This window comes from Mesoplodon mirus, assembly GCF_964341445.2.
Source record: "Mesoplodon mirus genome assembly, chromosome: 8".
NCBI lineage: Eukaryota > Metazoa > Chordata > Mammalia > Artiodactyla > Ziphiidae > Mesoplodon > Mesoplodon mirus.
Window position 1 is genome coordinate 39,848,079 of NC_138984.1, and position 13,422 is coordinate 39,861,500.

At 34.1% G+C, this 13,422-nt stretch overlaps 1 protein-coding gene across 1 annotated transcript in view; it reads left to right on the forward strand.

Moving 5' to 3' along the window:
* The window catches only part of STK17B (serine/threonine kinase 17b), a 32,865-nt gene extending 20,728 nt beyond the window's left edge, over nucleotides 1–12,137 (forward strand). Inside the window, exons 4-8 of the mRNA XM_082629956.1 lie at nucleotides 2,907–3,051; nucleotides 4,186–4,312; nucleotides 5,761–5,809; nucleotides 6,995–7,174; nucleotides 8,757–12,137. Of these exons, the coding sequence (XP_082486082.1) occupies nucleotides 2,907–3,051; nucleotides 4,186–4,312; nucleotides 5,761–5,809; nucleotides 6,995–7,174; nucleotides 8,757–9,039 (784 nt within the window). The 3' untranslated portion in view covers nucleotides 9,040–12,137. The remainder of the gene's footprint in view (nucleotides 1–2,906; nucleotides 3,052–4,185; nucleotides 4,313–5,760; nucleotides 5,810–6,994; nucleotides 7,175–8,756) is intronic.
* Nucleotides 12,138–13,422: the final 1,285 nt, after the last annotated feature.

Consider the following 13,422-nt stretch of genomic DNA (forward strand, 5'->3'; position numbering starts at 1 on the left):
AAACTGTGCGTTAGAAAGCTGTAAAAGGCAAATGTAGATTTAAGTAGTATATAGCACATAGATTTACGTGACAGTGTACACAACACATATACAAATACATAAGCAAAAGAATGTGAATACGCCAAATTTCTAAATTTGTTGGTTGAGTTCCTTCAGGCGGCAAACTCTTCAATAGAGAGAGAAAGAGTAGAAATACCTGAATTTACCTTCCAGGGCAATGATAATGATATAGGTGGCTTCTCTGATTACAGAGATATCTTTTCTTCTCTGTAGTCACCGCTCTGGGTGCCTTGTTTTAACAAAGGGTCTGTTAGTCTGCTACTCCTCTCTGCTTCCATTTATGCTTCCAGTTTCCAGTTTCCACTAACTTCTGTGGTCTGCTTCTTATGTTATCTGTTCTTCCCCTCCTCCTAACTCCTCCTCATTTTCTATTTACCATAGCTTCTCCTATGGAGAGCTATGGTGAAGAGCTTTCCCTCTTTTGTGGGAAAAATGGCATTCCTACAAAAGACATTGGTCAGCTTGCCCAAACTAAAAGGTAGGGACAGTGTGATTGGCTGATAATCATCGTGTTTGTTTGATCTTGTTACTGAAATAAACAAACAAGAAACCCTTAGGATACTTTTCCTGGTGTAAAAGTAACACCTATTTATTGTGTTAAATTTAGAAGGTATAGAAAATAGAAATCATTTGTAAACTGTGGTTACTTTTTTTTTTTTTTTTTTTTTTTTTTTTTTTTTTTGCGGTATGCGGGCCTCTCACTGTTGTGGCCTCCCCCGTTGCGGAGCACAGGCTCCGGACGCGCAGGCCCAGCGGCCATGGCTCACGGGCCCAGCCGCTCCGCGGCATATGGGATCCTCCCAGACCGGGGCACGAACCCGTATCCCCTGCATCGGCAGGCGGACTCTCAACCACTGCGCCACCAGGGAGGCCCCTGTGGTTACTTTTATGGCATATTCCTGTATTTTAAAATTATTCTTTTTCTGTCTATGTATGTATACCTGTAGAAGCAAAATTGTGATCTACTTAGTATACTCTATTATAACCCTTTTTTCACTTAAGAATATATTATGTGCATTTTTATATGTATAAGTATTTCTAAAAATGAATTTTAATTTAGCAAAGACTTTTAAAATTGCCTTCATAATCAGAGTTTAACAAGAAACCCCCAAATTCAGAAAGGCTGGATGTTGGCTAGATTTGGAATTAATATTTGTTGGCTCATTATAATAGCTAATATTTATTGAATATTTACTATGTGTCAGATACTGTATTAAATACTTACAGATGATCTGCTTTCATGCTTATAACATTTGTTGTACTCAGTACTTTACATGGTTTATCTAATATAATTCTTACAGCAAGCCATTGAAGTAGGAGCTATCATTTTTTGTTATGTATCATTATGTTACAATAGAAGAAACAGAAACACATTTTGTCCCAGTTCAGGTAACTCATTAGCAGCAGAGTCAAGAGTGGAAGCCAGAATTTGAAATATTCTTGTCATTTATTTTATTCCTTAAAATACTAGATTTCAGTAGGCACTTCTATAAGCAACCTGCTGTCCTCTTAGGTCTAGGCACTGGGAAGTGCTTTACATATGTTTTCTTAGATTCTATTTTGAATTTTAGAATTAATGGAGGGTTCTGTCTACTGAATTAACTTTAGTGAGTGTAATGTAAATGTTGGCATATACATATAAAGTGTTCAAGAATGAATTTATGCTGCCATATACTGCCAGATACTGAAGAATTCAGATCTTTCTGGTATTTTCCATATTTTTTTGGTATGTTCCATATCTTAATAGTGGATATAAGTCATTATTTTATACAGTTTTCTTATACTTTACAATTATTTGGTCTGACTTCTTACCAGATGTATCTTATAAAGGGCCTAGCAAAGAACTCATTCTAAGAGAATGAGTACCTTCTACATGTCAGACACTGTTCTTGATGCTGTGGATACAGCAGTGAACCACAGGGGGGAAAATAGTGTTTTGTGAAATAAATGAGTTTCTATTTTATTACATAGAATAGGCTTTACTTGAGATATTCCCAAACATACCTTATAAATTTGATTAATAACCATCTAGATTTTTTTGCATGATGTTCTGGCTGACAATTTTTATCTCATTTATTTAGATTTAGTCCTCAAAAAAAAAAATCTGTTGAGTTCAGTAATATCTCTATTTTACAGATGTGGAAGCTCAAATAAGTGATTGACCCTAAATTATATTGCTGATAAATGGCAGGTTTAGGATTTAAATTTAAATCATTTTATTCCAAACCTAGAATAAAATGGCAGGTTTAGGATTTAAATTTAAATCATTTTATTCCAAACAAAAGCATTTTATAATGCTTTTTTTGTCAACATTCTTAGATTTTCAGTTCTTAAAAAAAACAATTAAGATATGGGTTCTGGCCCCAAGTATTCTTTGTGAAGCTGCAATACAGGATATTGGTAAACAATGCAGATTCTCATCCATATTATTCAGATTCTGTCCCCCCAACCCCCATTTACTCTGTGACCTTGTACAAGTAGCTTAACCTCTTTGTACTTATTTCTTTATCCGTAAAATGGGAATGATAACCACCTACCTCACTTGATTGTCATGAGGATCAAAATATCTGTATCTATACATAGCTGATAACTATATTTATATATAATGAATAAATGAGTAAAATAGAACAGAGCTGAACTCATAAATAAGTACCAGCACCCAGAATTTGAAATATTCTTGTCATTTATTTTATTCCTTAAAGATACCACCCTCCCATTAAATGTGTGTATATAGAGAGAATAAAGTTTTGATGGCCGTGTCTTTTACTTAAAGGTATACAGTATTTAAAAGTTGTCATTTTTAGGTCAATGATTTTTCAAGTTTCTGTTATTTGAATTTTATTCAGTGCTGCAGGTGGAGAAATTTTCAATCTGTGTTTACCTGAGCTGGCTGAAATGGTCTCTGAAAATGACATTATCAGACTCATTAAACAAATACTTGAAGGAGTTTATTATCTACATCAGAATAACATTGTACACCTTGATTTAAAGGTAATGTAATGTGATTTTAAGTAACACTACATCTCTGTTCCTTCTCTGCTCTTGCTTTGCACAATTAATTGCAAGCTGGTATTGAGAGGAAACAACAGTCAGATCATGCTTGTCTAGACTGCACATATGCTACATGGACTAATTCTGTATTGGCAGAGAGAAGACTGCATGTGTGAGCAGCTCAGATTAATCACTGGGCTCTTAAAAACCATCATTACTATATGTTCTAATCCTACCATCATGTCACTTCATCCCACTCTTACTGCCACATCCTGGACCTTTCTATCTTATAAAACTGTCTATCTCTAAAATACTTAATTTTGATCTCCATCTTGAAGGTAACCTACTAGTACTCATTCCTTTGCTCCCATTATACTCATTCATCTTTCCCTTGAGGCTTTCAGTCTTTTGGCTTCTCCTTTCCCCCCCGCCCCCAGACCATTCAGGCCCCTTCCCAATCCCTGAGATACCACTTCAGCCTCTCATGTTACTATCCTTTCTCCTTATCTTTCCTCTGCAGCCATACAACGACCTTAAAATCTGGATCAAAGTGTCTCTTACTGTTTGAACATTGGACTCTTCTTTTCCTGGACAATCTCCCTTTCATTTACCCCACCACACCTCTTTCTATCTCAGGTAGAAACCTGGGAATGGTCAGACCCAGAACCATCACCGTATATTGAACCATTATGTTCCTGGAAATATATGCATTTTTATTCCTTCATGCCTTCTGTCATGCTATTCCCCAGAACACTTTTCTAACTGGCATACTTCTATTTATCCTTTAAGGTTCAGCTTAAGCATCATCTCTACTGCAAAGCTTTCTTGGACTTTCTAATGGACAGAATTCAGTAGTCTTTACTACTGAGTATTCTATATCTCATAATCAATTAATCTATCTATGTACCCATCTTTTTTATTCAAACCAAGAAGCCTCTTGAAGTATATTTTTTACTTTATTTATCATTGAATATATAGCTTCTCCTAGGTAGTAGTTCAGTAAATGTTCAATGGATGACTCAATAAAATGTTTAATAGCTAAACTATAAGTTCCACTTAATCTACCTCTGATCTGAGATTAGTATTCTTTTATTGTTTTGAATTACTTATCATTGTTTTGTTGTGTTTTGTTAGCCACAGAATATATTACTGAGCAGCATATACCCTCTTGGGGACATAAAAATTGTAGATTTTGGAATGTCTCGAAAAATAGGGAATGCATGTGAACTTCGGGAAATCATGGGAACACCAGAATACTTGGGTAAGAATTTCCTTTTACTTTCTATACTATTTTGAAATGCATTAACTAAATGATATCTGTATAGAACTATATTTTAGGGCATATAATTCCAGGATATAGTTGGTTCAAATATTTTAGTGCATTGAAATTTGCTTATGACACATTTAAATGAACTGTAGCGAATTGAGACATTCACAACAATTTACAGGACATTGGACATATAAGTTAAACGTTTAATGTTTGTGTGTAAAAGCTTTGTACATAGAGAAAAATAGGTAAAAGGGAAGTTAGGGAGCAGGAAAAAATGGAAAAAGAGGAAAACAGAAGCAAATGTTACTGCGTTTGAAGCCTGTTTGATAGGGGTGTCAAAAAGAACCTATAATTAGATAATCTAGGAATATTGTACTAAATCAACAAATAAGATCATGCAGATGAAAGATTTTTTAACTCGCATGAAGCAGTACATAAAGTATTTTAATTTATAGTAACAAGTTTTTTACATTTTTTTGTTGTTGCTCATATTGATAGTCCCATGCAGGCATTGAAAAGATACAAGTAAACAGAACAAGTGCTACTCAGCTAGGCAGCTGACTTTCCCAAAATGAAAGGCAAAGCAAATTACTAACTTTTGAATGCTAATAGAGGCTACCGTGTCCTAGAATAATAATTGTAATTGTAGATAAAACAGCTCACAGAAGTATGTGAAAAGGTGGTAGGTGGTGCAATGGAGGCTGACAACATATGTGACTCAAAGGCTTTAACAAAATTTTTAAGCTTTAAGAAACAATCTGTCTTTGGAAAAATTATGAAACCATACTGTGAAACAAAAAAGTTATTCAATCATAGATCCTAGTTTGGACTCTACTAATTTGAAATTTATGGTAATGTTTAGAAAGTAAAGAGAATTTATGTTGCACCTTTTAAAAAATGTTTTTGGCTGGGGAGGAGACAGTGGAAAATTAATTGCTTAGAAAACTAGATTTTCTATAGTTTAAGGGGATATTTAATCTACTTGAAAATCTAAAGCACTTCCATGAAGCTTAATTTGCTCATAGTGTCATTGTAAATGCATATGATTCTATTTACCCTGAGAAGAAAAACTTAAATCAGTCTAATAAAATAACTCAAACTAATTCCTAACAGAGTGATAAAACTAAAACTGTAAAAAGATTCTAGCTTCTAACATTTTACTTCTTCATAATTGTTTTTCCTGAGATTAATCTCAATGGTTAAAAAAAATACTACATAGCTACTGGTTACTTCAAGAATATAATTGGTGCTTTTGAACCATCTGGTTCTATAATTTTCTCAACATTAGATATGTTTAAATGTCTAATCACAGGATAATTAATACTATGCTAAATTTCTACTGATCATATTGGTAGTTCTTTAAAATTAAATCCAGTTTAATATAAAGTAATTTTCACATTTTTAAATTTGTCAGTACTGAATTTTATTTTCTCTTTCAGCTCCAGAAATCCTGAACTATGATCCTATTACCACAGCAACAGACATGTGGTAAGATTTTGTTAATCACTTGAATGCCTTTATTAAAAGCTGGTTAGTATATATTCTAGGGTTCTTTGGTTCCAGAAGTAAATAATAAAGCTTTCTTTAAAAGATTTTATTCAAGTATCATCATTATGCCACAGGAAAACATTTACCTGTTCATTCTTTTTAGTAACACTCTGGCTGTGAGCCAAAGGTGCAGGAATAAATAGGAAAATCCCTTTCCTGGAGGAAGACTCCTTCTGGTAAAAGAACAAAATAGCCACAGTACTGTGTTACGTGTTCTATAAAAAAGATAAAATGCTATTTAATAGGCATGGGGCAATTAGCAGACAAGCACCAGATGGGAGACATCTGGTCTAGGTCTAGGAGAACTAAGGAAGGTATTTGCTCAGCAGAAAAATTAGGTCAGAGCCATGCAAAAGTTTAGTTTTATGAGAGTATATTTCACAGATATTGTGAGTTTGTATGGCTGACACAGAATGTCATAGAGTAGAACTGGCATTGATACTGGAACTTTAGTTGGGACCACAGTGGAAGACTGACTCCGTAAGGCCAAGTAGAAGAGTTTAGACTTATTCCCTGTGTTCCATGTTTGGGACTGTAATGGGTTTGCCAAGAAAAAAGGGTCCTGTGGCTAAATAATTGGGTGAAATAGGTGCTATATGTATTGTCTTTTTCTGGTTCCTGAACACAGGAGTTGTCATTAACATATTTACGCTTCTAAATGTTTTGCAATTAAAAAAAAATCTGCCTGCCCAATATTGTGCTTTACCAAACCTGCAGACTCTGTTTGCATGGTATCCTGTTTATGTCTCACAGACCATTACTGTGTCATTGGAACCATTTGGGAAATGCTGCTCAGGGCAGCTTTGTGTACTTGATAACAGGTATCTGTGTGAAGGGCAGACTGTAGATATAATGATATATATTTAATACATCATATTTATAATTATATAACACACATGTGCATTCCCTCATATTATTTTTCTGTGAGGCAAACTTTGAGATAACATAATTATTTCAGTTTTAGTAGTATACTGTAGGAACTTTGAAAAGCAATTTAAAATCTGTAGTTTAACTGTACAAGTTTTGAGGACAGGGATATGTTGAGAATGAATTTGACTTTATATAGGTGTTTTAAGATTAGCACACATTTTAAGTTCCCATCTTCTCCCTTATTTGTTTTTTCAGGAACGTTGGTATAATAACATATATGTTGTTAACTCATACATCCCCATTTGTGGGAGAAGATAATCAAGAAACATACCTCAATATTTCCCAAGTTAATGTAGATTATTCAGAAGAAACTTTTTCGTCAGTTTCACAGCTGGCCACAGACTTCATCCAGAGCCTTTTAGTAAAAAATCCAGAGTAAGTAATAACATTAATTTGTTTAAATACTATTATAAAATGAATTATATATGACTATTAAGAAAGATATACTCTAAAACAGTATAAAATTATTAGATGTATGCTCTCAAGTTTCAGGTAAAATGGGGAGAGAGGTGGTATGAGAGATCATTAAATAACAATCCATAAGTTCAGACATAGACAATACAAAATATGTAACAGGAAGTCTTGAACCGAAGAGAAGATTTGGGTTATTTCTCTCTCAACCTGCTACTAATCCCTGAAATTCCCTTAAATAATTAGAAGTATAATGTTTACAATACACATGGCTGCTTAAGATAAGGCTTTGTTATGAATGATTTATAGTTAAATAACTACAGTTGTATAGCAAGTCCAAATTACTGATTGTCAAGTTTTTAAGGAGCAGATGCTCTTTGACCACCTACTAAAGAAGGGACGTAAAACTATGTCTGAAGACTCTTACCTCATCCATTGGCAACTTCAAAGCAGGAAAAGAAAAAGCTGACCTCCCTTTTCTTTACCTGGATCAGCCCTATTTATTTATTTATTTGAATTTTGTCGTATTTATTTTTTTATACAGCAGGTTCTTATTAGTTATCCATTTTATACATATTAGTGTATATATGTCAATCCCAATCTCCTGTTTACTTTCAAACGGCCTGGCTGTACATAGTGCAGAAGCTGTGATACAGTGCCTTGCGCTGGGATCCTGGTTGTGTTGGTCATCAGGTCTTTTATCTCCGACAATTACTTAATCTCCTGGAGGACTCAGTTTCCTTATCTGTTTAAGAAAAAAACTCTCAGAGGTTTGTTAATTATTGTATTGGCTCAACGCAAGTCTGAACAAACTCTCACTGGCTCTGTTTTGAACATGAATGGTTATTTATTAGAAATAGCAATAATACTATTTGTTTCTGGTTATAAACAGTTTTTATTTTCCTAAATATTTTTTCATCTAGATTCTAAAATTTCTATAATGAGCACCTTAACTTTTATTATCAGAAAAAAATGAACAATGAAATCAAAGACTAAGGAAACCTACGTTCTGATAGTAATGGTGGGTGTGTTAAGGTTGGGGTTGAGTATAAATAGGTGTTTTCCTTCCTTTTGAAATATTGTGATATTTGACCATATTGCTTTCACAAGCAAAAACAAAATTTAAAAACTAAAAATGTTGGATAAACGTCATTGAAGAATAGCCTTGGTTTTCAGGATTTAACAGTTAACTGCTTTTTAAGAACACAAAATAATAATAGAGATTATAAATCACATATATTTTCCTTCAGAGGGTTTGTAAACCAAGGAGTCTTTATAATTTTACTAATTTTTATTTGTGAGCCTAAAATATGTTCCCAGTTTTTTGACTAGAGAGTCTCATCCGTAAGCTCCGTGATAAATTGAATTTTCAGCACGTCAGAATTAAACTCTAGGTGCTCCACTTTTCCTATTATTATTCCCTTCTGTACTATGAACATGTGTTATTTTCATAATAAATAAAAAATAAGTCTATAATATATTGAACTGCAGACATTTCCAACCTGATTTTTGGTTCTCAATTTTCCCTTGGTGCTTTCATTCAAAGGAAAAGACCAACAGCCGAAATCTGCCTTTCTCATTCTTGGCTCCAGCAGTGGGACTTTGGAAACTTGTTTCACCCTGAGGAAACTTCCAGTTCCTCTCAAAGTCAGGATCATACAATAAGGTCCTCTGAAGACAAGACTTCTAAACCCTCTTGTAATGGAACCTGCAGTGACCGAGAAGACAAAGAGAATATCCCGGAGGATAGCAGCATGGTGTCCAAAAGGTTCCGCTTTGATGACTCATTGCCCAATCCCCATGAACTTGTTTCGGATTTGCTCTGTTAGCACTTTTCTCTTTGATTCATTTGAACTGAATGTCGAATTTGAAATCCACTTCAGTGTGAGATTGTGGTTTATAGCTTCATATATGGCATGTTTATAGCTTCATATATGGCATGTTTATATTGTAAATGCACTTTAGCATAGAAGAATTTAGGGAAGTGTTTTAATGCTAAATTACTAGTTACTAGCATAATTTCATTTCCTGTACTGAGATATCAGCTCTCAAAGAAAGTATTTAAATATGTGACAAAAAATAAAATTTTACATGTGAGTTTACATGTTAATGAAAGAATTCAAGTTCAAATGGATTTATTAAAATGTTTTACATATCAGGAAAAGTAACTTGGGTTATATTATGGTTGATGTAAACAGAACGAAATGAAGACATTTGAATTTAATAGATTCTCCTAGGTAAGTTCTATACCATGCCTCTATTGACAAAATTTTGTTTAGGATAACAGTGTCAAGTTTAAATAAGAATGTTTTTCAATCATGGATATTTTGAAACTGCATAAGATCTCCATTACATTATGGTCTGCTATATGAGACAGGTCCTTTAACCAGAGCAGAGAGGGGGTTAGAAACTAGATTAGGGATATTCTATACAAGTTGAAGCAGAGGAAAGAGCAGCATGGCATCATTTTTAACTCAAATGTCTTTTGCCCATTCTCAAATATGTCAGATTTAACAAGGTGTAAAAGATGGAGAATACAGGGTACAGAGGTGTAGAGGATTTTCATCCTCCAGAACCTCTAGAGTAGAAGATGCTTAGGTAAAACTGAGTATGCTCTGTTTTCAGTCAACCAAACATATTTATTAATTGAATGTAGAAGAAAGTGCTGACAGACTTATGCAACTTACAGAATTTTAGGTATCTTCTAAGTCTTCGAATAGAAGCCAATCATTCAGAGTTCTAAAAGTATGCATAAAAAGTATCATGGCGCCAGTAGTACTATTAACACGGTGCCAGAGTCAGCAGTAGCAAGGTGGATATGCTCATAAAGCAGGATGACATCAAGCTCTTCTAAAGTTCTTGTGTAAAATTCCTAGTGAGTGAGGAGGCTTAGCAGGAGATCTGCAGAGTGGCATTTAATGGTCTTTTGCTGGGGCCAGTGCAAGTAATAGTCCAGGGACAGCAGAATGTTTGATGGGTGGCTGGTGACTATGTTTGGTCCTAATTGGCAGGGGGCGGGGAAGATTGACTCCTTTTTGGGTAATCTTTGATGATTTTCCACCTGGAGACTATTAAAAACTCTGTTATGTTACCATGTTAAGATAACTGTAACTTCATGACCCTGTTACTGTATCAAAAGAAATTAGGTTTTGTCAAAAGAAATCCTTGAGTTTTTTCCGTTTGAATTATATATTACTCTAAAACCTTTGACTTCTTGAAACTTGGTAAGACTCCAAATAACTTAAAACTGTTTTTAATAACCGTCAGGTCACTTTACTTGGGTAAATGAATTCTTTTTACATCCTCAGCATTTCTTAAAGGAAAAGTTATTTCTACTCGTGTGTGTGTGTGTGTGTGTGTGTGTGCTCATGTGTATATGTATTTGTATAGGTGTATGTATATATGTATAAATAGATGAAATATAGTCTTTAGACAACTTTCTCTTGGAGATTCTTCCTTCTGGTATATTGTACTCAACTCAGGTGCCAAAGGAGCTCATCTTAAGACATGTAAATATACATTTAACTTCTTTAAGAAGTAGTTTATCGGTTCAATAAACTAGTCATTGCGGAAGCTAAATTGGGCTTTCGTGTATCTAAAACTGATGAGTTTTTTCTAAATTGTTGTTGCCCATTTATTTGCCTTCAGTATTAAGCTAATGCAGGTAAAGCTTAGTAAGAAAGTCATTGGAGAAAGAGGAAATTATTATTTTGACAAAAGACCATATTATATTTTTAACTTTCTAGAGGAATTATGCCATACTAAAAAGCAAAAATCAAGAAATGTTCGAATTTTGAATTATAAACTGTTTCTTAAAAAGATATTTTATGCGAGTTTTCTTTTATTCTGAGAAATCTTTAAATAGTTTACCTCCTTCCCCTTAGTTAATAGAATATACAGGGTTGTAAATTTCCATACTTTTTTCTACCAATTTTTATTGTAAAAAAGCAACTAGTAGGTTATGCAAACAGTATAAAAATTCAGTTTTTTCATAAAGATGAATTTAAATATTTTCTCTGATTGAAATATGAAAATAAACCAATTTTTAGAGAGAACTTAACAAATAACTCAATTCTTATTTTTTTCCTCCCAAGATTGAAAACAAGAGGTGAATAGATGTCAGTAACACATCTGAAGATTAATGTTAAATTGTGGTGAGTTTATAAAGTTTAATTTGCTTTTCGGATAGGAGCCCTGGATAGATGGGATTAAAAAGATGAGGTATAGGTGACAATCATAAGTCTCATTTTAACTTTTTCCCCCCACAGTAAAGTTAACCTAACTCTAAGCAGTAAAATTATAATGACACTTTAAAGAAGTAAGCAGTACCTGTTCTCCAGTCTGTAATGAGATGAGGCACCTGTGCCAGAATATAAATCAACACATTGCTTCCTTTATCAAGAAAGTCTTGTTATAAAAAAATGTCGGCCAATTAGTAACATAATAGATTTTCATTCTGGCACAAGTTCTTTCTTTCATTTTGGATGAGTCACGAATCGTTCATAGACCATATTTTGAATAGCCATGCTTTAAGCAACATTTATAACTGTTGGTATTTTATAACTGTTTACATTTTCTCTGTTTATTTTTGAATTTTCAGTTTGATATCTGACTTGGAAACTTGTCCTTATTCATTGTTGTGTAAACAAGTGTACTTTAATTTCATATTGTATTAAAATTAAGTTATCTGACTTCCAATTTGGGGAATTATTATCAGTTTATAATTTTATAAAAGTTTAAAGAACTTTAAACTCAAGTATAAATTTCACACAAATTACAACTGCTGTCCATCTTAACTTTTATTCAATAGTCATGTTGCTTAAGGCATATTGACCTACATTGTTATGAATACTCTAGTAAAAAAAAAACAAATTACATCTACTTAAATGATCCTTTTGGTTAAGGATTAAAAAGCACTTTTTTTACATTTGTGGTTGTCTTTGTTTTAAAGTATTTCTAAATTTGTTACCTCCTTGCCTGGAGGCTCTCTAGCCTTTGACACACGTCATCTTTGAACTCCCTTTCCAATACAGGTATGTTTATTAGATCCCTTCTGCTGGAAAAAACACAAATTTGGAAACAGGAGGGTCTGTTCACTTCTTGTAAGTAATAATAGATACTTTTAGAAAATGTCAATGCATGGCAGTGCACTGTGTGTTGCATAAAGATGAATAAAATCACCATGTAAAAGAAGTGTGATGAGAGAGAAATGGTGTGCAGACTTGACAAATGAATTTGTACGAAGGAGACATTGATAAAAAGTTGGAACTTTTTCTCAGTTGTGAGCACTTTTCTTTCAGGTTCCATATCTTATTTTCCTGGCACACAGGTACTCCCCAATGTTTTTTTTTTTTCTTTTGAATTTTATTTTATTTATCTTTTTATACAGCAGGGTCTTTATTAGTCATCAGTTTTATACACATCAATGTATACTTGTCAATCCCAATCTACCAATTCATCACACCACCATCCCCCCCGCCCCCCCACAGCTTTCCCCCTGCCTTGGTGTCCATACGTTTGTTCTCTACATCTGTGTCTCAATTTCTGCCCTGCAAACTGGTTCATCTGTACCATTTTTCTAGGTTCCATATATATGCGTTAATATACGATATTTGTTTCTCTCTTTCTGACTTACTTCACTCTGTAGGACAGTCTCTAGATCCATCCACGTCTCTACAAATGACCCAATTTCGTTCCTTATTATGGCTGAGTAATATTCCATTGTATATATGTACAACATCTTTATCCATTCGTTTGTCGATGGGCATTTAGGTTGCTTCCATGACCTGGCTATTGTAAATAGTGCTGCAGTGAACACTGGGGTGCATGTGTCTTTTTGAATTATGGTTTTCTCTGGGTGTATGCCCAGTAGTGGGATTGCTGGATCATACGGTAATTCTATTTTTAGTTTTCTAAGGAACGTCCATACTGTTCTCCGTAGTGGCTGTATCAATTTACATTCCCACCAACAGTGCAAGAGGGTTCCCTTTTCTCCACACCCTCTCCAGCATTTGGTGTTTGTAGATTTTCTGATGATGCCCATTCTGACTGGTGTGAGGTGATACCTCATTGTAGTTTTGATTTGCATTTTGCTAATAATTAATGAGGTTGAGCAGCTTTTCATGTGCTTCTTGGCCATCTGTATGTCTTCTTTGGAGAAATGTCTATTTAGGTCTTCTGCCCATTTTGGGTGGGGCTGGGTTGTTTGTTTC